This window comes from Haematobia irritans, chromosome 4, assembly GCF_050003625.1.
Source record: "Haematobia irritans isolate KBUSLIRL chromosome 4, ASM5000362v1, whole genome shotgun sequence".
Taxonomy (NCBI): domain Eukaryota; kingdom Metazoa; phylum Arthropoda; class Insecta; order Diptera; family Muscidae; genus Haematobia; species Haematobia irritans.
This window is the reverse complement of record NC_134400.1, coordinates 61,919,132-61,946,220: the sequence shown is the minus strand read 5'-3', so window position 1 is coordinate 61,946,220 and position 27,089 is coordinate 61,919,132. Positions and strand designations below refer to the sequence as shown.

General features: G+C 36.2%; 1 protein-coding gene across 2 annotated transcripts in view; it reads right to left on the bottom strand.

Moving 5' to 3' along the window:
• cort (Cdc20/fizzy protein cortex) overlaps positions 1-27,089 on the bottom strand; it is a 195,807-nt gene that overhangs the window by 151,131 nt on the left and 17,587 nt on the right. For both annotated transcript variants that reach the window (XM_075304425.1, XM_075304424.1), the window contains 2 exons: positions 23,495-23,875; positions 23,287-23,436 (listed from right to left, as the gene is read on the bottom strand). In XM_075304425.1, coding sequence (XP_075160540.1) covers positions 23,287-23,436; positions 23,495-23,875 — 531 coding nt within the window. The remainder of the gene's footprint in view (positions 1-23,286; positions 23,437-23,494; positions 23,876-27,089) is intronic.

Genomic DNA, 27,089 nt, shown 5'->3' with positions numbered 1-27,089 from the left:
ATTTTGAGCACAATATTGTTTGGGAGAATTTTTTTAAGCATATAATATTTTTGGGTGCAAAATGCTTCCAAACATATTATATGTTCACAAAATAACATATTGTTTTTTGGAAGACAACATTATTGAATTTGGATGCAAAAATACAAAATGTTTGGAACTTTGACTACCCAAACATATATTGTTTAGACCAATATGCTTTCAAACATATTATATATTGGAAGAGATCAAACATATAAATGTTTGGGCAATACCCAAAAATGTATATGCTTGAAGCAAAATATGTTTGGGAGTATATATTACAGAGGCGATTTTTTGTGAGGGTGTGGGGAGAAATCTCCAGCAAAAACATGCAATTTCTCTATCTGATAACTGTCAAATCTAGTCTCTCTCCGGCTCTCTTTTTTTGCTGGCTTTTTGGTGTGAACGAACGACATCCAGTAAAAATTTGTGATAGTTATCAAAAATTATCGGGTTCTCGAACAGAGCTATTAATGCCAACATTTGTTGGAACATTACTTCTCAGCCAATTCGCCACCTCTCTTATTGCTAATATTTCAGCCTGAAAAACACTACAGTGATTGGGTAATCGTTTCGCTATTTTAATTTCCAGGTCTTTAAAATATACTCCATTCTATTTGCAGCCATCGCAATTTCTCTATCTGATAACTGTCAAATCTAGTCTCTCTCCGGCTCTCTTTTTTTGCTGGCTTTTTGGTGTGAACGAACGACATCCAGTAAAAATTTGTGATAGTTATCAAAAATTATCGGGTTCTCGAACAGAGCTATTAATGCCAACATTTGTTGGAACATTACTTCTCAGCCAATTCGCCACCTCTCTTATTGCTAATATTTCAGCCTGAAAAACACTACAGTGATTGGGTAATCGTTTCGCTATTTTAATTTCCAGGTCTTTAAAATATACTCCATTCTATTTGCAGCCATCGGTGTAAAAATCTATATAACGTCTAATCCCAGGGGTTTGTGTGCCCACTGTTGGAAATTAGTTTCAAACTTTTTGCCGAAAAGCGGTTTGCCAGATAGTAATATACTACGTTTGGCACATGTGGCATTATTTTGAGGACTGAATCTAAACTTGTCGACTTCTGAAGGCCACTAGACCACAACACCATATAACATTATAGGTCTAACCTCTGCCGCACAGTGGTTCCAAATCGATTTTTTTGGAAATAATTCTGTAACTTTTGAACGGATAAAGATATCACATAATTTTTTCTGTGTGTGAAAGCTGAAGTGTTTTCCTCTAAGTTTGTGGGTCCCTAGTGGGTCCACGGGCTGACCTGTAGGCGTTAAAAGTTGGTCACCTCGGGGGTATGAAATTTTGTTAGCTGTTAACTCCGCAATTTTGAACCGATGATTTCGATGATTTTTTCTTTGTTGGGTAGAACTTGTAAAGCTCTATAAAAAAGTTTGCGTGCATGTGCAATTATCTTTGACCGTTCGCAAGATATAGGCCCCACAATTTATTTTTTTGCAAAATTTTGACAAAGTGGGGTCAGTATTTTGAACGGAGAAGTTCCGTTTTTGAGTGGATTCGTAATTCCCTATAAAATTCCACGAATTCTAGAAGAAAGAGATGTGTACTTATGTGCTTTAGATTAAAAGTTATAAAGTCCACAAATTAGGATTTCAAAATGAAAATGAAATAACGCCTTGATTTAAAAACTAATATCTGTAGATCTTTACCCCCATTATTTAAATGATTACCAGAAGTAAAATCTGGAAACTATAATTCAGTTTCAAGCAATTTTCATTATCAGTGCACATGGATATTCACCATTTTTGGCACTCTTTATGTTCCTAAAATACTTCTAGATTTAAAATTTCATGCAAATTTGATAAAAACTATGGTTTCTAAAAGCCCAAGAAGTAAAATCGGGAGATCGGTCTATTTGGGAGATAAACCAAAACATGGACCAATACACGTCATTTTCGGCTCTCATATTTAAGGTCCTAAAATACCTGTAGATTTCTCATTTCAGGCAAATTGGATAAAAACTACGGATTCTAGAAGCCTAAAAAATAAAAGCATTTCTTGCACACCTATTTGTATTCCTAAAAACCTCCAGATTTTCGATTACAGGCAAAGTGGACAACAATTACGGTTTCTAGAAGCCCAAAAAGTAATATCGGGAGATCGGTCTATCTGACGGCTATATCAAAACATGGACCTATACTCACCATTTTCGGCATACCTTTTTATGGTCCTAAAATACCTCTAGATTTCCAATTTGAGGCAAGTTGGATAAAAACTACGGTTTTTATAAGCCCAAGAATAAAATCGGGAAATCGGTCTATATGGGGGCTATATAAAAACATGGTCCGATACTCATAATTTTCAGCACACCTCTTAAGGGTTTTAAAATACCTCTAGATTTCCAATTTGAGGCAAATTGGAAAAAAACTACAGATTTTAGACGCCCAAGAAGTAAAAACTGGAGATCGGTCTATATGGGGGCTATACCAAAACATGGACCGATACTCACCATTTTCGGCACTCCTCTTTATTGTTCTAAAATACCTCTAGATTTCCAATTTCAGGCCAATTGGATAAAAACTACGGATTCTATAAGCCCAAGACCCCAAATCGGGAGATCGGTCTATATGGGGGATATACCAAAACCTGGACCGATACTCACCATTTTTAGCACACCTCTTTATGGTCCTAAAATACCTCTAGATTTCAAATTTCAACCAAATTGGATAATAACTACGGATTCTAGAAGCCCAAGAAGTAAAATCGGGAAATCGGTCTATATGGGGGCTATACCTAAACATCAACCGACGGTCACCATTTTTGGCACACCTCTTTATAGTGCTAAAATACCTCTAGATTTCCAATTTCAGGCGAATTGGATAGAAACTGTCGATTCTAGAAGCCCTAGTAATATAATCGGGAGATCGGTCTATATGGGGGATATACCAAAACATGAACCGATACTCACCATTTTTGGCACACCTCTTTGTGGTCATAAAATACCTCTAGATTTTCAATTTCAGGCAAATTGGATAGAAACTAAAGTTTTTATAAGCCCAAGACCCCAAATCGGGAGGTCGGTTTATATGGGGACTATATCAAAACTTGGACCAATATAGCCCATCTTCGAACTTGACCTGCCTGCGAGACGAGTTTGTGCAAAATTTCAGCACGAATGCTTCATTATTGAAGACTGTATCGTGATTACAACAGACAGACGGACAGGGCTATATCGTCTCAGAATTTCTCCCTGATCAAGAAGATATATAATTTATATAGTCGGAAATCGATATTTCGATGTGTTACAAACGGAATGACAAACTTATTATACCCCCGTCACCATTCTATGGTGGTGGGTATAAAAAAAGCGATTTGGAACCACTGTGTGCCGTGCCTGCGCCACACTGGGGAACAGTGTATTAAAAGTTAGTGCATATGTTTGCAACACCCAGAAGGAGATGAGATAGACACCATATGTCTATCTCATCTCCTTCTGGGTTTGGCAATATTGCTCAGGGTCGGTCCCCGAGTCGATCTAGCCATGTCCATTTGTCTGTCTGTGAACACATTTTTGTGATCAAATTCTAGGCCGCAATTTTGGTCCAATCGACTTTAAATTTGGCACAAGTATATTTTTTTGGGGTCAGAATAGAACCAGGGATCCGGAGCGGAGCGGAGCAAGCCCTTTTTTTGCCGGAGCGGGAGCGGAGCGGGAGCGGCATTTCTAAAATCCGGAGCGGAGCGGGAGCGGAGCGGTTTCCAAATGAAAAACCGCTCCGCTCCGAATAAAATATTACTTGAATGAAATGTGTAACTTTGAAATTACACTGTGTAGGTAATTTCAAATTTAGCTAGTACTTAGCGTAGTGTGAGTAAACGTTTAAAATGTACGATATGTATTTTTGTACGTACGTACATTGGGGAAAACACAACGTGTTTTTTAGTAATTGTTTTCAAAAACGGCAAATGTCAATTTCATCCCGTATTACTACAAAGATGTTTGTAATGAACGTCAAATAAATGCAATTAAACGATCTTATTTATATTTAATTTTTTAGTTTTCTACACTGAAAAAAATATTGTCGTGAAGTCAAAGATTCCATGTCCTTAGAATAAGAATGCAAATTTTGCTTAACATGGAAGACGTATTTCTCTAAAATAAAGTTTTTTATACCCATCACCATAGAATGGTGACGGGGGTATAATAAGTTTGTCATTCCGTTTGTAACACATCGAAATATCGATTTCCGACTATATCAAGTATATATATTCTTGATCAGGGAGAAATTCTCCCGATTTGGGGTCTTGGGCTTATAGAAATCGTATTTTTTATCCAATTTGCCTGAAATTTGAAATCTGGAGGTATTTTATGACCGTAAAGAGGTGTGCCAAAAATGGTGAGTATCGGTCCATATTTTGGTATAGCCCCCATATAGACCGATCTCCCGATTTTACTTCTTGGGCTTATAGAAACCGCAGTTTTTATTCAATTTACCTGAAATTGGAAATCTAGAGGTATTGTAGGACCACAAATACATGTGCCAAAAATTGTAAGTATCGGTCCATATTTTGGTATAGCCCCCATATAGACCGATCTCCCGATTTTACTTCTTGGGCTTATAGAAACCGCAGTTTTTATTCAATTTACCTGAAATTGGAAATCTAGAGGTATTTTCGGGTCATAAAGAGGTGTGCCGAAAACGGTGAGTAGCGGTCCATGTTTTAGTATAGTCCCCATAAGAACGATCTCCCGATTTAACTCCTTGGGTTTCTAGAAACCGTAATTTTTATCTGATTTGCCTGAAATTGTAAATATTCTGGTATTTTAGGCTCGGTCCATTTGGTAATGCCTCCATATAGACCGACTTCACTTGAATTGCTTGAAACTCAATGTAAAATTTCCAGATTTTACTTCTACATATTTAAGATGTCAAATCAAGACGTTATTTTATAATTTTCTTGCACACTTACAAGAGATGTTAATGATTCCTCTAAAACTCAAACAAAAATGGTTCTTATAAATCCAGAATCTGATATAGTCCTCATAGGTGAAATCTTTAAATTTATCTTCGGGAAGTGTCCTCAAGTCCTCCTAAAATTTCAAAGGAAACCCTAATATTTGGTTCATGGTGGTGGGTATTTAAGGTTCGGCCCGGCCGAACTTAGTGCTGTATATACTTGTTTTCTTGTCCAAAATGCAATAAACTTTTGAATGAAGTTGTAATGTCCTTATAATTAAGTGATTTTACTTAAAAATGTGTATCATAACATGAAAGATAAAATTTTTGACTTTAATAATTAAGAAAAATTCTTTAAAATTAATAAAATTGTCTTTAAATTTGTTTCCGTTTTGCATCTTGCCTACAAAGCAAAAAATCGTTAAAAAATAAGACATGTTTTTCAACACTTTATTTTAAAGACGCTTTTTACTTGAAACATAGCATAATTTCTACTGGAAGTCGAGTCTTAATATGGAAAAAAAGTAACTCGTTAACTCGTTTTTAAAGGATTTTGATAACAACTGACGAAAAAAATCTAAAAAAATGAAAAATTAACATATGCTTCCTAGAATGCTTCCTTTAATGAAGTCAAAATGGATTTAATATTTCTAAAAAAATTAATAAAATATTTCAACACATTGTTTTAAAGTCATTATACCCTAAACCACATAGTGGTTAGGGTATAACAAGTTTGATCTGCCAAAAAATGTGCCTACAAGAAATATTGATTTTAGACCCCATAAAATATATACCGATCGACTCAGAATCACCTCCTGAGTCGATCTAGCGCTTGGCGTCCGTCCGTCCATCCGTCCGTCTGTCCATGTATTTGTTGTTCACAGGATTTCGGTCGCAATTATTAACCAATTCTGATGAAATTTGGTACAGGGAGTTTTTTTGGGCACAAGGACGAACGTTACTGAATTTGGAAGAAATCGGATCAAATTTAGATATAGCTCCCATATTTATGTATTGCCCGATTTCGACAAATGGGGTCACGTTGCACTTTTTTTACTAACCGATCGTCGTCAAATTTAGCACAAAATAATCTTCTGTATCACCCTTTAGGTCTGAAAATTTCATCGAAATCGGTTCAGATTTAGATATAGGTCCCATATATATGTATCGCCCGATTTTGTCAAATTAGGTCATAAAACCCTTATTTATCAACCGATCTTACTCAAAGTTGGCGAAATGTAATCTTCTATAGCACTAACTATATGTGCAAAAAATCATCGAAATCTGTTCAGATTTAGCTATAGCTCCCATATATGTACCGCCCGATTTTTCTAAATAAAATAAAACTCAATTGAACAAATAATACAATGTTTGTACTATAATTTTCTCGAAGAGGAGCGGAGCGGAGCGTGGAGCGGAGCGATTTTTTTTTTCTCGGAGCGGAGCGAGGAACGGAGCGGTTTTTTTTTCTCCGGGAGCGGAGCGGAGCGAAAAAAATGGACCGCTCCGGATCCCTGAATAGAACCCCATTGATTTTGGAGGAAATCGGTTCAGATTTAGGTTAGGTTAGGTTAAATTGGCAGCCCGGTTAAGATTCAGGCTCACTTAGAATATTCAGTCCATTGTGATACCACATTAACTAAAAGTACCTATTACATATGGGCACTTCTAGTTTTAACCGCTGAACCTTCTCGATTATCTTCTTCTGTTGAACCAACCAGATTGTTTCAAAACATTAGCAGACTGCTTAACTTAACGTTTTCCAGGTCCGCCAGTAATCTGAAGCTATATGCCCCTAAAATTTGCTTACGCCTTACACAAAATGCAGGACACTCACACAAGAGGTGTTTTATTGATTCCTTTTCATCCGCATCATGACAGCTCATACAATAGTCATTATACTTCGCACCAATAGTTTTTGCAAAATCGCCTATCAGGCAGCGCCCCGTTATAGCAGATAACAGGAGTGATATCTGACGTCTCGAGAACATTAGCATATCTAGTGTGCGGTTTAAGTTGAAATGGGGCCATATTTGCTTGGTGTCGTTACAACCCTTGCAATTCTCCCATCGAACATTTGCCATCATAACAGCCTTCTCACGCAGCATGAGCTTGCAGGTAGCTAGGGGCATACCAACAAATTCTAGTTCCCCTGGAATATGTAAGGTAGTCCCTAGCCTTGCCAACTCATCCGCTTCGCAGTTCCCCGGTATGTTCCTATGGCCAGGCACCCATATTAGGTGAATATTGTACTGCTCAGCCATCTCATTGAGAGATTTGCGGCAATCGATGGCCGTTTTCGAGTTGAGGAACACAGAGTCCAAGGATTTTATTGCAGGTTGACTGTCTGAGTATATATTAATGCCCACATTTTTTGGAACATTACTTCACAGCCAATTCGTCACCTCTCTTATTGCTAATATTTCAGCCTGAAAAACACTACAGTGATTAGGTAATCTTTTCGCTATTCGAAGTTCCAGATCTTTAGAATATATTCCGAAACCCAATTGTCCATCCAATTTGGAGTCATCAGAGTGAGACTTTTCCCGCTTTAGGTATGAAAACGACTTTTGTTTCTCTTCACTTTCCTGGGATATATGATAAGTTGATACATCCTTTATATATCGCCGATAACCAGGGGATAATCTTGTCAGTCACTGCTTGTAACTCCGCCGGAGTAATTCCATCAGGTCCGGGGGATTTGAATGGTCCAAAGCTATTTAACGACCATCTTATTCTAGATTCCGATACAATTTCCTCGATAGGAAACGACCGCTCAGCCACTCTGGCACCGCCAGAACCTGGTTCAACCGTCTGATTTCCAGGAAAATGTGTGTCCAATAGTACCTACAGCGTCTCCTCACTGGACGTTGTCCAATTGCCCTCCGATGTTTTAATGAAACCTGGAGCGGAGTTGGTGGATGCTAGAACCTTCCGTAGTCTGGAAGCCTCTGACGCATTCTCAATACTGCTGCAGTAATCATTCCAAGAGTTTTGCTGAGCATTTCTCAGTTCTCGCTTGTATCCTCTCAGATTCTTCTTGTAAGCGTCCCAATCCTCAGGGGCTCTAGTGAACTTTGCCTTGTTAAAGAGCTTCCTGTAGGATTTCCTCATATTACTTAATTCCGTAGACCACCATGGTGGTCGATTTTTCCCCCTTGGCTTCCCTCTAGGGTATGCAGCTTTCAGTGAGATGTTGAAGGCCTTAGTAATCCGCTCCACTGCGTGTTCGATATCTTGTATATTTCTCATATTTGTCTCTGTTATTTCCTGTTATTGAACGATTCCCTAATCCTATTCCAGTCAGCTTTCCTAACATTTGGCGGAAATATGGTCTTGGTGGTATGAACATCAAATTTGAAACTGATGTAGCGATGATCTGAGAAACTATGTTCATTTAAAACCTGCCACTCAGATATCATTTCATTCAGTTCTTGCGAGGCCAAGGTGATGTCCAAAACCTCTTGCCTGTTTTTAGTGACAAAGGTTGGGGCATCTCCCTTGTTGCAAACTACCAGATTAGTACGCAAAATAAAATCTGTTAGCGATTCTCCCCTTGCTCCCATATACATCTTTCGTCCGTTGTGCATTTATACGGCCTCAGAAGCAAGAGTTTTACCCCATTTTAGACTATTTAGATATATATATATATATATATATATATATATATATATATATATATATATATATATATATATATATATATATATATATATATATATATATATATATATATATATATATATATATATATATATATATATATATATATATATATATATATATATATATATATATATATATATATCTTTCGTCCCATATAGACCAATATGACCACAGAGGCCAAAGTTGTACTCTGATTTACTTGAAACTTTACACAGGGAGTAGAACTAAGGTTCTGGATATGCATGCCAATTTTGGTTGAAATCGGTTCAGATTTGTATATAGCACCCATATATATATATCATTCCCCCGATTTGCACTCATATGACCACAGGGGTCAAAGTTGTAATCCAATTTACGTGAAATTTTGCACAGGGAGTAGAATTAACATAGAAGCTATGCATGTCAAATTTGGTTGAAATCGGTTCAGATTTAGATATAGCTCTCATATATATGTTTATCTTATTTTGCCAAAAATGGCCAAAATATCCACATTTTCCTTATAAAATCGCCACTGCTAAGTCGAAAATTTGTAAAAATAACTCCGATTTTCCTATACTTCTAATACATAGCTATCGACCGATAAATCATAAATATACTTTTGCAAAGTTGCAAAAATTGCTTCAGATTTAAATATTTCCCATATTTATACCCTGCGCCACACTGTGGAATATATATATATATATATATATATATATATATATATATATATATATATATATATATATATATATATATATATATATATATATATATATATATATATATATATATATATATATATATATATATATATATATATATATATATATATATATATATATATATATATATATATATATATATATTGAAATCGGTTCAGACTTAGATATAGCTCCCATAAATATCTTATATATATCGCCATTCGCCCGATATGGACTAATACGGTTCCAGAAGCCAGAGTTTTACCCCAATTTGGTTGAAATTTTGCACTAGGAGTATAATTAGTAGTGTAGTCAAGTGTGCCAAATTTTATTGAAATCGGTTCAGATTTAGATATAGCTCCCATATATATCGTTCGCCCGATTTACACTCATATGACCACGGTGGCCAATTTTTAACTCCGATTTAATTGAAATTTTGCACAGGGAGTAGAATTAGCATTTCAGCGTGCCAAATTTGGTTGAAATCGGTTCAGATTTAGATATAGCTCCCATATATAGCTTTCGCCCGATTTACACTCATATGACCTCAGAGGCCAATTTTTTGCTCCGATTTAGTTGAAATTTTGCACAGGGAGTAGAATTAGCATTGTAGCTATGCGTGCCAAATTTGGTTGAAATCGGTTCAGATTTAGATATAGCTCCCATATATATGTTTTTCTGATTTCGACAAAAACCAACATTTTCCTTGTAAAGTCGCCACTGCTTAGTCGAAAAGTTGTAGAAATTGCTCTAATTTTCCTAAGCTTCTAATACATATATATCGAGCGATAAATCATAAATAAACTTTTGCGAAGTTTCCTTAAAATTCCTTCAGATTTAAATGTTTCCCATTTTTTTAATAACATTGTGTTCAACCCTAGTGCATTAGCGGACATAAATTTTGAGTCTATAGATTATGTAGAAGTCTATCAAATTCTGTCCAGATCGAGTGATATTTAAATGTATGTATTTGGGACAAACCTTTATATATAGCACCCAATACATTTGTGGGATGTGATATGGTATCGAAAATTTAGATCTACAAAGTGGTGCAGGGTATAATATAGTCGGCCCCGCCCGACTTTAAACTTTCCTTACTTGTTATACCCTTCACCACTACTGTGGTACAGGGTATAATAAGTTTGTGCATTTGTATGTAACGCCAAGAAGGAAAAGTCTGAGACCCATCGTTTAGTATACCGATCGTCTTAGAATTAAATTCTGAGTCGATTTAGCGATGTCCGTCTGTCTGTCCGTCTGTCTGTCTGTTGATGTATTTTTGTGTGCAAAGTACAGCTCGCAGTTTTAGTCCGATTGTCCTAAAATTTGGTATAGGGTCCTGTTTCGGCTCAAAGACGATCCCTATTGATTTTGGAAAAATCGGTTCAGATTTAGATATGGCTGCCATATATATGTTTTATCGATCTGGTCATAATTGGCGTGTATATCAACCGATCTTCTACCGAATATTTTATGAGTCTCGAAAAACTTGCAAAATATCATCCAAATCGAGGCCAATTTTTTGCACAGGGAGTAGAATTAGCATTGTAGCTATGCGTGCCAAATTTGGTTGAAATCGGTTCAGATTTAGATATATCTCCCATATATAGCTTTCGCCCGATTTACACTCATATGACCACAGAGGCTAATATTTGGTCCGATTTAGTTGAAATTGTGCACAGGGAGTAAAATTAGCATTGTTCCTATGTGTGCCAAATTAGGTTGAAATCGGTTCAGATTTAGATATAGCTCCCATATATAGCTTTCGCCCGATTTACACTCATATGACCACAGTGGCCAATCTTTTACTCCGATTTAATTGAAATTTTGCACAGGGAGTAGAATTAGCATTGTAGCTATGCGTGCCAAATTTGGTTGAAATCGGTTCAGATTTAGATATATCTCCCATATATAGCTTTCGCCCGATTTACACTCATATGACCACAGAGGCTAATATTTTGCTCCGGTTTAGTTGAAATTGTGCACAGGGAGTAGAATTAGCATTGTTGCTATGTGTGCCAAATTAGGTTGAAATCGGTTCAGATTTAGATATAGCTCCCATATATATGTTTTTCTGATTTGGACAAAAATTGTCAAAATACCAATATTTTCCTTGTAAAATCGCCACTGCTTAGTCGAAAAGTTGTAAAAATTACTCTAATTTTCCTAAACTTCTAATACATATATATCGAGCAATAAATCATATATAAACTTTTGCGAAGTTTCCTTAAAATTGCTTCAGATTTCAATGTTTCCCATATTTTTTTTTCCTAACATTGTGTTCCACCATTAGCCGACTTAAATTTTGAGTCTATAGATTTTGTAGAAGTCAAATTCTGTCTAGATCGAGTGATATTTAAATGTATGTATTTGGGACAAACCTTTATATATGGCACCCAACACATTTAACGGATATGATATGGTATCGAAAATTTAGATCTACAAAGTGGTGCAGGGTATAATATAGTCGGCCCCGCCCGAGTTTAGACTTTCCTTACTTGTTTTTTACTAACATTGTGTTCCACTCCAGGGAATTAGCCGACTGAAATTTTAAGTCTCCAGTTTTTTAGAAGTCTAACGAATTTTGTCCAGATCGAGTCAGATTTAAACGTATGTATAGGGGAACCAAAACCTTTATATATAGCACCCAATACATTTGATGGATTTGATATGGTATCGAAAACGAGAATCTACAAAGTGGTGCAGGGTATAATATAGTCGGCCCCGCTCGACTTTAGACTTTCCTTACTTGTTTCCTATTGTGTTTTTTTCCACGAATACAAAGCTACCGTGGTTTTTTTCGCCTTTCCTTCAATATTAAGCTTGAAGTTCTGCTTCCTGTCCAAAATAACCTCAAGGTATTTTACACACTCAGCATAGGGGATTAGGTTAGGTTAGGTTAGGTTAAAGTGGCAGCCCGATTAAATTTCAGGCTCACTTAGACTATTCAATCCATTGTGATACCACATTTAACTAAAAGTACCTATTACATATAGGCACTTCTAGTCTTAACCACTGAACCTTCTCTATTATTTACTTTTGTGGAACCAACCAGATTGCTCCAAAAACATTAACAAACTGCTTAAGTTAACGTTTTCCAGGTCAGCCAGTAATCTAAAGCTATATGCTCCTAAAATTCGCTTACGCCTTACACAAAAAGCAGGACACTCACACAAGAGGTGTTTAATTGATTTCTTTTCCTCCACGTCATGACAGCTTATACAATAGTCATTATACTTCGCACCTATAGTTTTTGCAAATTCGCCTATCAGGCAGCGACCTGTTATAGCAGATATTAGGAGTGCTATCTGACGCCTTGAGAACACTAGCATATCTAGTGTGCGGTTTAAGTTTAAATGGGGCCATATTTGCTTGGTGTCGTTACAACCCTTGCAATTTTCCCATCGAATATTGGCCATCATAACAGCCTTCTCACGCAGTAAGAGCTTGCAGGTGGCCAGAGGCATACCAACAGATTCTAGTTCCCCTGGAATCTGTAAGGTAGTTCCTAGCCTTGCTAACACATCTGCTTCACAGTTCCCCGGTATGTTCCTATGACCAGGCACCCATATTAGGTGAATATTGTACTGCTCAGCCATCTCGTTGAGAGATTTGCGGCAGTCTATGGCCGTTTTTGAGTTAAGGAACACAGAGTCCAAGGATTTTATTGCAGGTTGACTGTCTGAGTATATATTAATGCCAATATTTGTTGGAACATTACTTCTCAGCCAATTCACCACCTCTCTTATTGCCAATATTTCAGCCTGAAAAACACTACAGTGATTAGGTAATCTTTTCGCTATTCGAATTTCCAGATCTTTAGAATATACTCCGAACCCCACTTGTCCATTCAATTTGGAGCCATCAGTATAGAAATCTATATATCTTTTATTCCCCGGGGTCTGTGTACACCACGCCTCACTGTTGGGAATTAGAGTTTCAAACTTTTTGTCGAAAAGTGGTTTTGCCAGGGTGTAATCCACTACGTTAGGCACATCTGGCATTACTTTGAGGACCGAACTATGACCGTATATTTTTTCCGACCACAGCGATAGCTCGCGCAACCGCACAGCCGTTGTTGCAGCTGACTGTTTGGCCAAAATGTCTAAAGGCAATAGATGTAGCATGACATTAAGGGAGTTTGTTCCTGTCTTACTAAAAGCGCCTGAGATACATAAACTCGCCATACGCTCAACTTTATCTAACCAAGTCGGTTTCAGAAGTGCCGGCCACCAGACTACAACACCATATAGCATTATAGGTCTAACCACTGCCGTGTATAGCCAATGCACAATTTTTGGTCTTAGTCCCCACTTTTTCCCTATTGCCTTTTTGCACGAGTACAAAGCTACCGTGGCTTTTCTCGCCCTCTCTTCAATATTAAGCCTAAAATTCAGCTTCCTGTCCAAAATAACGCCAAGGTATTTTGCACACTCACCAAAGGGAATTTCAGTACCCCCTAAGGAAATGGGCCTAACCGTGGGAGTTTTGCGATCTTTGCAGTACATGACTATTTCTGTCTTTGCTGGATTTACACCAAGACCATTATCTTTCGCCCATTTCTCAGTCATCCGTAGAGCTCTCTGTATAATATCTCTGATTGTGGATGGGAATTTTCCCCTGACTGCTAGCGCCACATCATCTGCGTATGCCACCACTTTTATCCTTTCTTTTTCTAGAGAAACCAGAAGGTTGTTTATAGCAACATTCCAAAGAAGAGGTGATAGAACTCCTCCTTGGGGAGTGCCTCTGTTCACATACCTTTGTATGTTTGCTTGCCCTAGTGTGGCTGAAATACATCTCTTTATTAGAAGTTCGTCTAACAGCCTAAGTATACCTGGATCAACATTCAGAGTTGTCAGTCCATTTAATATCGAGCTCGGATGGACATTATTGAACGCCCCTTCGATGTCTAGAAACGCCACGATTGTGTATTCTTTGACAGATAGTGAGCTTTCAATAAAGCTGACCAGTTCATGCAATGCGGTCTCAGTAGACCTGCCCTTCGAGTATGCATGCTGTCGTTTCGAGAGCAAACTTGAATCCACGCTAGTTCTAAGATACATGTCTATCATCCTCTCCAGGGTCTTAAGTAGGAATGAGGATAAGCTGATTGGTCGGAAATCCTTCGCACTCGAGTGAGAGGCTTTTCCTGCTTTAGGTATGAAGACGACTTTTGTTTCCCTCCACTTTTCTGGAATATATGCCAAGTTTACACATTGTTTATATATCACCGTCAACCAGGGGATAATTCTTTCAGCCACTGCCTGTAACTCCGCCGGAGTAATTCCATCAGGTCCGGGGGATTTGAATGGTCCAAAGCTATTTAAAGCCCATTTTATTCTAGATTCCGACACAATTTCCTCGATAGGAAGTGATCGCCGAGCCTCTGTTACACCGCCGGAACATGGTTCAACCGTCTGATTTCCAGGGAAGTGTGTGTCCAAAAGTACCTCCAACGTCTCCTCACTGGACGTTGTCCAATTTCCCTCCGATGTTTTAATGAAACCTGGAGCGGTGTTAGTGGATGCTAGTACCTTCCGTAGTCTGGAAGCCTCTGACGTATTCTCAATAATGCTACAGTAATCATCCCAAGAGTTTTGTTGAGACCTTCTCAGTTCTCGTTTATATTCTCTCAGATTCATCTTGTAAGTGTCCCAATCCTCCGGAGCTCTTGTGGACTTTGCTTTGTTAAAGAGCTTCCTGCAGGATTTCCTCATATTACTTAACTCCGTAGTCCACCATGGCGGCCGATTTTTTCCCCTTGGCTTTCCTCTAGGGCAAGCAGCTTTCAGTGAAATGTTGAAGGCCTTCGTAATCCGCTCCACTGCGTGTTAGATATCTTGCACAGTGCTCATATTTGTCTCCGGCATTTCCGGTATCATCAAATTGAACGATTCCCTATACCTATTCCAATCAGCTTTCCTAACATTTGGCGGAAATATGGTCTTTGAAGTACGAACAGCCAATCTGAAACTGATGTAGCGATGATCTGAGAAGATATGTTCCCTCAAAACTTGCCACTCAGATATCTTATCATTCAGTTCCGGAGAGGTCAACGTTACGTCCAAAACCTCTTGTCTGTTCCTGGTGACGAAGGTTGGTGCATCTCCCTTATTGCAAACTACCAGGTTAGTACGCAAAATAAACTCTATTAGCGACTCTCCCCTTGCATTAGTATCACTACTTCCCCAAATACTATGATGTGCATTTGCATCGCATCCCATAATGAGTTTTGTCTTTGTTTTTAGTGACTCCTCAACTAAGGTCTTAACGGCACAGGGTGGCATATCCCTATCATGTCCCATGTAGACCGAAGATACCCAATATTTGCATGTGGATATCTCTAGACTGGCTACGACAGTGTCTGCATTGCTCAATGAAGGAAGCAGAAACAAGTTTAGTTCGTTTTTAGCAATTATACATGCTCGATTTATATCGTTACCCGTATTATGCAAAAGTTTGAAACCCGGAGTGCTTAATTCACAGATCTTGTTCTTATATATGTATGGTTATTGAATAAGAACTATATCTATGTCTCCTTTCATCAGGAGAACTTTTAAGGCAGCACAAGCGGCCTTACAATGGTGAAGATTTATCTGGAGGAACCGTAGAACCATCCAAATTTTCAACCACCGTCACATCAGCCGCTTCAACTGAGTCATCAAGGGCTTCCTCTTCACAGATCTCGGTGACTCTCGCAACAATCCGCGGTTCAGCTTTGGTGAGGCTTGAGCCTGTAGAAACTTCCCGCATATGATTTTCGCCATAGTCTGCCGGTTTTACGTCTCCTTCGGCTTCGCTAGGAGATTTTTTCACTGCTGACTCTACCGGTGGCTTGTCCGTTTCGGTATCCTTTGGCTGATCGCTTTTGTATACCTTCATATGGATATCATGAAAGCCATAACTTACGCGTCCTTAGGTCTGGGCTAGACGTGGCAGCGACTCTATGTTTAATATAAACACCGCATGTCGTCTTGGTCCATCCACCTCATCCAAACGACCAACCTTCCAATCGGCGGTTGGAAGATCTGGGTTACATTCTTTTAGTCTCTCTAGTATTGACTCAGGATCAGGAGGGTTTGCCGGTATCCATGCACGTGCTCTAGGTTTAGCCGGTATGTCTTTTTTATCGACTAACTCCAAAGCGGCTCCTTCCCAAACTTCACCAATTAGCATCAATGCAGCTTTAAAGCAATCCATAGACCTCTGGTCTGCAAAAGCTATTAACTTATATCGTCCTTGATACCATCCAGCATCTTGCTGTCGAGGACTTGGTCCGGGAAACTTTTTTCGCACCTCTGAGTAGACACCAGACATCGCGTTCTCAATTTCCCCCCATTTTTGCCTTGGAATCATACCGTCCAATGCTCCTTTATTAATAATAGCCATCACAAGGCTGTCTTTTGCAACTGAGGCAAACGATCTTTGATCCCGTTTAGAGGATGGTAGCTCATCCAGTGATCGTTCCCTTTTTCCAGCTTCAAGAATTCCTTGAGCCCATTTTAAGGAATCGCTTTGCTTAGCCGACAACGTGCTTGGGTCGACTGATCCTAATTTCTTTAGGATAAACAAAACATTTCTTCGTTCCTTGAATCTCTTTCGAGAGGGATTGCCTCCTTTTGATGTCGTCACCTTAGAAAAGGTTCGACTTGCCAAAGTGTCACCGCCAGTCGACCCGTCTACAGGTCGACTAATTGGGCCTGACTCTTGGTCGCTGCCCAAATTTATAACTTCAGTCGTTACCCGTCCACTGGGCCCTGAAGTTAGTAACCCAGTGGATGACTTTGAATTTCGCTGCATGGTGGTTTATTATTTCCACCACACGTGAAATTCGTAATAAGTACTTATTACGATGAAATACTCCGCTATTAGAAAACACGTCCGTTCAGTTCGACGGTTGAATAAATTAAATACTCATGTGGAGATGGGCTTAACCGTGGGAATTTTGCGTTCTTTGCTGTACATGACTATTTCTGTCTTTGCAGGATTTACGCGTAGACCATTCTCTTTCGCCCATTTCTCAGGCATCCGGAGGGCTCTTTGTATAATATCTCTAATTGTAGATGGGAATTTTCCCCTGACTGCTACAACCATATCATCTGCGTATGCCACCACTTTTATCCTTTCTTTTTCTGGGGAAACCAGAAGGTTGTTTATAGCAACATTCCAAAGAAGAGGTGATAGAACTTCCCCTTTAGTAGGGCCTCTGTTCACATACCTCTGTATGTTTGCTTGACCTAGTGTGGCTGAACTACGTCTCTTCGTTAGAAGTTGTTCTAACCAAAGACAATACACAAAGGAAGATAGGAAATTGGCTACTGAGGAGATCAAACCAGTTACGGTGTTAGTTCCAAACTTCTCGTTTATCGAACCAAACGCGTATACGACAAGTATTGACATAGAATTAAAATGCAAATAAAAAGAAATTAAGTGCAGGAAATAAATTTCCATAAAGGGGAAAATGTTTTTTTTTTTTTTTTTTTTTGTAGCCTAAAATTTAACATTGTTTCATTAAGAAAATTAAGTTTTTCATTAAAAAAATAAAAACGAAAAACAAATAAACAAATTACAAACATGTATGGAACTAACATGGTAAATGCAACATTTGGTATGACGCAAGCCAAGTTTATTGTCTTTGGTTCTAACAGCCTAAGTATTCCTTGATCAACATTCAGAGTTGTCCATCCATTTAATATCGAGCTCTGATGGACGTTATTGAATGTCCCTTCGATGACATTTGTGTATTCATTGACAGATAGTGAGCTTTCAATAAAGCTGACTAGTTCATGCAATGCGGTCTCAGTAGAACAAAAATTTACTAAAAATTTTGGATTGTTAACTACCATTTACGAAAGTCGTCATTTACATAAAAGCAAAACTGAGATAAAAGTACACTGGTAGAAAAAGCGTTTCTATTTAATTTTGATACCATTTATATCAAACCATTGACATCTATTATGGTATTAAAGTCCATTAAAAACTGCGCAAGCAGAAATTTCAGAAAGAAATGAATGAGAAGATGCATTTCTGAAACATTTTCTAAATCTTATAATTGACCATAACCAAATGACTAATCTCGGTTGCATCTGATATATTGCCGATGTTGGCAACTAATATGTCGCCTCGAATGTTTATTTTTCCACATAAAATAAAAAAAAAATAAACAAAACATTTCTGGGAAACTATGACTATTGAATATAACAAAATATAGGTAAGTGCCGTAACCTTCTTTCATTAGATGCGCAAGTTTTATACAAAAGTCTCAAATATCATAATCTTGAGAGTGCGGTGGGACGTACGAGGGCGGTTCGGAAACTTCTTAGCCTATCAATGAAAGAGAATAGTTAGTTTTTCAAAACTATTTTTATTATACCCTCCACCATAGGATGGGGGGGGTATATTAACTTTGTCATTCCGTTTGTAACACATCGAAATATTGCTCTAAGACCCCATAAAGTATATATATTCTGGGTCGTGGTGAAATTCTGAGTCGATCTGAACGAAACAAGCTATCGACTTGAAACTTGGCACAAGTAGTTGTTATTGATGTAGGTCGGATGGTATTGCAAATGGGCCATATCGGTCCACTTTTACGTATAGCCCCCATATAAACGGACCCCCAAATTTGGCTTGCGAGGCCTCTAAGAGAAGCAAATTTCATCCGATTCGGCTGAAATTTGGTACATGGTGTTAGTATATGGTTTCTAACAACCATGCAAAAATTGGTTCACATCGGTCCATAATTAAATATAGCCCCCATATAAACTGATCCCCCGATTTGGCTTGCGGAGCCTCTAAAAGAAGCAAATTTCATCCGATCCGGCTGAAATTTGGTACATGGTGTTAGTATATGGTCTCTAACAACCATGCAAAAATTGGTCCACATCGGTCCATAATTATATATAGCCCCCATATAAACCGATCCCCAGATTTGACCTCCGGAGCCTCTTGGAAGACCAAAATTTATCTGATTCAGTTGAAATTTGGTACGTGATGTTAATATATGGCCTCAAACACCCGTGCAAAAATTGGTCGATATCGGTCCATAAGTATATATAGGCCCCATATAAACAGATCCCCAAATTTGACCTCCGGAGCACCTTGGAAGAGCAAAATTCTTCCCATTCGGTTGAAATTTGGTACGTGATGTTAGTATAGGGTATCCAACAACCATGCAGGAATTGGTTCCTATCAGTCCATAGTAATATATAGCTCCCATATAAACCGATCCCCAAATTTGACCTCCGGTGCCTTTTGGAAAACAAAATTCATCCGATCTGGTTGAAATTTGGTACGTGGTGGTAGTATATGATATTTAACAACCATGTGAGTTGAAATTTGTGGATGACAGTCTTTCGTAGAAGTTTCTACGCAATCCATGGTGGAGGGTACATAAGATTCGGCCTGGCCGAACTTACGGCCGTATATACTTGTTTTTCAATATAATCTCCTGAAACTTCAATACACTTAGTCCAACGCTTTTCTAGCAATTCTATCCTTTGATTAAAATAGTTTTCCTCGAGGTCTTCAAAATAGTGGTTTACAACTGTTATTGCATCTTCATTTGAGGTAAAACGCTTGCCAGCAAGGATTTTTTTGATTTTGGAACAAGTAAAGTCACTGGGAGCTAAATCAGGAGAATAAGCTGGGTGGTCAAGCAACTCGTACTTTAATTTGTTGATTGTAGGCATTATTAAAACACTCTTTCCAGATAGTCAATCAATAAAATACCTTTTAAGTCCCAAAAAACCGTTGTCATAACTTAACAGCCGATTGAATTGTTTTTGCCTTCTTTGGGGCACTTCCTCCAGCTTCAGTCTATTGTTTGGATTATTCTTTTGTCTCTGGAGTATAGTGGTGGATCCGTGTCTCATCAACAGTTATGAAACGATGCTTAAAATCCATTTTATTTCGCTTAAAACAATCCAAACAAGCTTGAGAAATGTTCATTCTTAAGCGTTTTTGATCGACTGTTAACAATGCGGCACCCATCTTGCAGAAAGCTTTTTCATCTGTAGTTCTTCATGCAAAAGTAAATGGACTCTATCCCTTAAGATGCCCATGATATTAGCAATTTCACGCACTTTTATTCGTCGATCATTTAATACCATATCATGCACTTTGGCTACAATTTCTGTTGTTGTTGCTGTTTTTGGACGTCCACTACGTGGTTCATCTTAAATGCTTGTACGACCACGTTTAAATTCAGCAGCCCAATTGTTTGCTGTTGCATACACACAAAGAAAATTGCGTTAAAATTGAGCCAACGAAAAATGTTTATTGATATAACGAAACATTTTCATGAATACAATGAAAATATTCATCAATAGTACGAAACGTTACGTTGATCAAAAGGAAATTCGTTATAAGACCGAAAATTTTCGTTGTATTAACGAATTTGTTTCATTGGCTCATTTTTAATGACGCATTTCGTTAATATAACGAAACTTTTTCTATCAGTGTATGAAGGAGCACTTTCACCTAACACATTCACCATATCATTATGAATTTCTTGTATCGATAAACCTTTTTTATGTAAGTATTTAATGACAGCACGCATTTCTAATTTTTCCATTGTAAAAAAATTGCGGATGCGTCGTTTTTGAACACCTGTTTCTATATGAAGGAGTTGCCAGATCGAAACAAAATTTAACATGTGTTCATAACAGAGATGGAAGTTTCCAAAACACTTAACTTTTTTCTGTTTATGCCGCGCTTTTTGCGCTAGGCTAAGAAGTTTCCGAACTGCCCTCGTATACCTCCCAATAAACACAAGATTACCGTTTTTAGTTTGAGGTTGAACATCATTTTCAACAAAAATTTAACTAGACTTAAAATGGCTCATCTTCAATACATTTTCAAATTGTTTGTGAATTACTTCAAAATCGTAATTTTAGCAAATGTGTTGAAAATGATTGGAGAAAACTTGGATAAAGTACTATCCTTAAATGCAACGAAGATGGAAGATATATAAAAATGTGGAAAATGTTTGATAACTTACTGAAATTACTCAAAAGATTTTATAATAATTGGTAAGTAAAAATTACATTCTTGGAAACATTAAGAAGCTGACCGATGAAAACTGATGGTGGATTATCGAAAAGGCAAAGCTTCCATAAAACTTTTAAGGTGCAACCAATTATAATTACAACTTTGTAACATCAACATTTTTGAGGAAATCGAATTTTGTGGTTTTCAATGGACTTTTAAGCCAAGAAGTTCGTGGTAAGTTGGAAGAAATATAAAAAAATGGGCATTGTTCGGCAATTGAAATTACTCCCAATAGTTTATAATTGTTAAGTCAAAATGAAACATGAAATGAAATTTTAAGGAAGTTACTAAATTCAATAATAATCAAGTTACTAAATTCAATCATAATAATAGGTACTTTTAGTTAAATGTGGTATCACAATGGACTGAATAGTCTAAGTGAGCCTGAAATTTAATAGGGCTGCCACTTTAACCTAACCTAACCTAACCTAACCTACTAAATTCATATTTATTTAAGTGCGTTTTAGTACACTGAATATGTTATAATATTGGCATAATACCATAAGGACCTTTCATGCTTTGCGTACCGCCTGTACCGTTCTCTATTAATTTTGTACCCTACGGGGTTGGCTAACTACCAATACACTATCGATTTGAGTCCTTACACCCAGAAAAAAGTGTCGAAACTATAGGAAAAAATGTTCATCAATTTAGTTTAGCCATGTTATTTCCATTCAGTTAAATTTTTGTGTCAAATAATAAAATTTACTTGTTTCAGTAAAAAAAATCTTAAACTGAAAGTAGTTAGGAATAGTTCATTAACTAGAATAAGGCATGGCATTTTACTAATACTGTTTTCTTCGCTGGGTATAAGAATTTACTACAGAAAAAGAAAATTTTATTCACTGATAACAAAGCATTCGTAAAAATAAACAAAAACCGAACTAAAACCAAGTTTCCTCAAATTTAGTAAGATTTCTTGTAAAATGATAATTCTGACTTCCTTTATTATAGAAAGCTTATCATACATACGAATAACACTTGGCATAGAAAAATATTTTAGTTCATTCGTACTAAGAAGTATTCAATCCTTTCAAAACTTAAGGAAACACACTTGTTAGAATATAGGAAAATTTCCTACATTTCTTTTATCTACCTGTAATCGATACCTGTCATCGATGTGTTTGCGCGTGGGTTGTTTTTTAGTTGGAATCGCGTTGTTATGGTATACGGAGAGATTGTTAAAAAATAATATAGTAAAATAATAAAAAAAAACAAATAAAATATATAAAATATTTGTTATTTTAAATTAGTGAGAACAATGTTAGTTTTTTTGAAAATTCGTTTATAAAAAAGACAACGCCAGCAGAATAACAACCCCTTCATTCGACTTCATTTTTGAAATCTTCAATTAACAGGTAATACTCAGTGATGCTAACCTTTTGTGAAAAAATTGGTTTAGGAAGGTAAAAAACGAAGGTAAGCAGTTCTAAATTTGAAGTAAAAGGTTTACCACAACTATGTAAGATTTGTCCAAATGAATGAAAAAAGTTCAATAAAATCATTCCATATATGAATTCAATTCAGTTAAATTTTTTCATTCTGTAGTATAGTGGTACATAAATATAGGAAAATGTTAACTAATATATGGAATGCATTCTATCTAATTTCTACGAAAATCACATCGTTCAAACAAATAAAAATGCCTTTGGCGCTATACGAAGTTCAACTTTCTTCACAATAAGTTCATTTTAACTTAAAGAAGGGTCGCTTTTTTTCTGTATGCTAATATTTTTTTAGTGTAAAGAAAATGTCATTGGCGCCAAAACATTAGCATATTAACAACGCCGTTGTTAAATCTTACACTTTTGAGACTGACATAAAATTTTATATAAAAACAATCTTAAACAAAATAAATTGTTTGCAATAGAAATAAATTAATTTTAGCATAATTTTGACTTTTATGCAACAACTTTGTGCAACATTCAATTACCTCGAATTGACGTACTGACCAACAATTCTCCCGTTATTTTGCTAAACGATATTGAGTTTATGGAGAATTCGTTTCCATTCTGTTGATAGTATGCAACAATTTTCTTACTCGGTACATGGAGTATTACAATCGAAGCAGGTACATCTTCAGCTGGAAGATATAAATTGTAAATTCGAAAGTTAAAAATAAAATATCTCACATTACTTACAAATTGCCAAATCCACACCAGTCCAAGGATGCCAATCAAACACTACGCTTAATTTTCGCCTCGACTTTACATAAAAATACGCCTTGCATACACTCCAGTCATAAATGACTATATTGCCTTCAGAATCTCCGGTCGCCAAGTAGCGCATTGTTGGTGAGAACCGCATAATTGTTATGGGGAGTTGGTGTTTTCGAATTTTCTTTAACGTATTTAATTCTGGAATGGATAAGACGTACATGGTACCGTGTTGCGTACCACATACGATTTGTTTTTCCGATAAAGTCCACTCAATACAAAGAATGTCACCATACAGCATTTGGAATATCTTTCCATTGGCCACGCAAAAATCATCAGTACAGGAAACATCCCAAAGTTCAAGAGCTGTAAGGATATACTACAATACTTTCGATACATTCTATCCATAAATCCCACCCAGAGGATTTGTATTTGCATATACGGTAGATTGTTTGAAGAAAATTCAGCATCTATTACCTAGGTTAAAGTGGCAGCCCGATTTGATGCAGACTCACTTAAACCGTACTACAATGAAAAAAAGCTTGTCCGGTTCCAAAGATTTTGTCTTTACTTTAAACATTTTGGTATTGATTCCGAGCCAAAGAAGCGGAAAATACAAGTAAGGATACTCTTAAGACACAATTCTCTTTTAAGTTTGGGTTTTGTGTACTTGCTTCTAGGAAGCAAATTTAAAATTTTCGCTTTTTCAGCCTTTTTTCGTCATATGCTATTAAAGGCCATTAAAAACTAGTTAACGACAACTTTATTTTCCAAATTTATTTTATTTATTTTCCAAATTCCAGTAGAAATTATGCTATGTTTCAAGTAAATAACGTCTTTAAAATAAAGTGTTGAAAACATGTCCTATATTTGAACGATTTTTCGCTTTGTACTCAAGATGCAAAAAGACAACAAAATTAAGGACAATTTCATTAAATTTAAAGAATTTTTCTGAATTATTAAAGTCAAGTTGACCTTAGCCCAAACATTTTTTCTTTCATGTTATGATACCCATTTTTAAGTGAAATCACTTAATTATAAGCATAATACGGCTTCATTGAAAAGTTTATCGACTTTTGGACAAGGAAAAAAAACTTTATATTAGAGAAATGCGTCCTCTATGCTAAGCAAAAGACATGAAATCTTCGACCTCATAACAATATTTTTTTCAGTGTACGAGCCGTTTTTCGAAATCTGCTAATTTTTCACCAATACACATTGCACAACCCCAGAGGTGGGCGGCTATCACAACTCAGCCGGCGTTTCATGTACAGGTAGAATTAAAAAAAAGCGAACCCTCTATTTCCCTACACTGAAACAAATATTTACGTGATATTAAAGATTACGCAACCTCAATTTTAGGATGCGCAATTTACACACTATTAAGTACAAATTTCTTTAAAATAATGATATTTTAATTAAAATCAAGTTTATAATCTTTGTTTCCAATTTTTTTTCATTAAATTTAGGACACACATTTTGAAAATTTGCGTCCTCTCGTTAAAGTTGCATGTCTTTAAACTAAGGGAAATTTTCCTTAAAGTAAAGAAACACATTTTTGATTTAAAAAAATCGCCCTTAAATTAACTGAAATATTGAATCTTTAGATTTATGATAAAAACGATTCAAATATAGGCTAAGACTTATTTTAAGGATTTAGCATCTTTGGTTTAATGTTGTTTTGTAATTAAGAAAATATTTTTTACTTCGAAGTATCCGTCATAATTTGGATTTTTAAGCTGGCATTTGTTTGTACGTGAACAGCTTTATTAATATACCGGAAAAATAGAATTAAAATTCGATAAATGAGATCTGTATCCTAATTTTATTTTTATAGATCCTAGACATGATAGGTAGCAAAAAAAATTCCTTATTTTAAAGAAACCGCATCTTTGGCTCGGAATCAATACCAAAGTCCTTAAAGGAAGGTCAAAATCTTTGGAACCAAGTAAACTTTTTTTTGAGTGTATAGCCAATTTAAGTTTATTTCAGTTCATGGGATTATTATGTTTGAAGAAAGTTTCCTTTACTCTAATAATTGTTTGCGTACGTTAGTTAAATTAACTAAATAACGGGAAAAATAACACACAAATGAAGTACAAAGATTTACTAGATTCGTATTGCACACAAAATAGTTCATTATTTCTTTAAATTTGTAAACTTTACTACAAATGGTCCATCTTGAACTTCTAAAGACATTCTTGCAACTCCAATTTTTTCCTTCAAACTAAAAATTTTTCTTTAACAAGTAAAAAATAAATATGTCAAATAAATTTTATTGAATTTGTCGAAAAACCTTTACTTATTTTTGTGGTATCGGCGTGATACCAGCGTTTTTAATAATGTTTAGTTGAAATTTTCTAAAAATAATTTAAATTCTTTCAAATTAACCAAAATTTTTCTTCCTAGTGGGTTCACTGTTTTTTTAGCGTATGATTGGTAAACAAATCAGCTTACTCTTCGATTCAAAATTTAAATCTGTATGCACCAATTAGGTAATATTATTAGTTTTGCTACAAATTAGTTAATAAACTCCATTTCTTCCAAATTAAATAAACTTTTTCAACGATTTAACTAAACTCATAAAATTTTTTGTATCATGTCGGCAATCTTTCTTCTTTGTTTGCCTATTCGATTTTCGAATGTTGGCGACCAAAATATTAATAACAAAATAAAAATAACAATATTATTATTTAGTACATATTTCATCAAATATTGTTTATGATATCGGCAAAAGTCTCTGACTTTTGGAGTATGCGTTCAGCGTATACATTAAATAATAGAGAGGACAGTACGCAACCTTGCCTACCACCTCTGGAAATTTCAATATTTTCGGTCATTAACTTGTGCTGTTTGGTGCCAGTATAAGCTTTTTATGCATTGAACTTCTTTTTCCCAATTCCAATGGACAATAGAATGTCTATTATTTGGTAGATTCATTTTAGGTAATTAATTTTAGTCAAAATAAATTGTAATTCATTTTAGTGAAAATAAATCTACATTTTCTTTCATGGTGGGTCCACTTTTTTGAAATCCATTCATCATATGTTTTTGTACTTTGGTACGAAAATATTACATCAGAGTAATCATTAGTGCTTAGTACACGATTGTCTTACAATGGGGGAAATTATTCAAAACAAGTAAGGAAAGTCTAAAGTCGGGCGGGGCCGACTATATTATACCCTGCACCACTTTATAGATCTAAATTTTCGATACCATATCACATCCGTCAAATGTGTTGGGTGCTATATATAAAGGTGTGTCCCAAATACATACATTGAAATATCACTCGGTCTGGACAGAATTTGATGGAACTCCACAAAATCTATAGACTCAAAATTTAAGTCGGCTAATGCACTAGGGTGGAACACAATGTTAGTAAAAAAATATGGGAAACATTTAAATCTGAAGCAATTTTAAGGAAACTTCGCAAAAGTTTATTTATGATTTATCGCTCGATATATATGTATTACGAGTTTAGGAAAATTAGAGCCATTTTTACAACTTTTCGACTATGCAGTGGCGATTTTTCAAGGAAAATGTTGGATATTGACCATTTTTGTCGAAATCAGAAAAACAT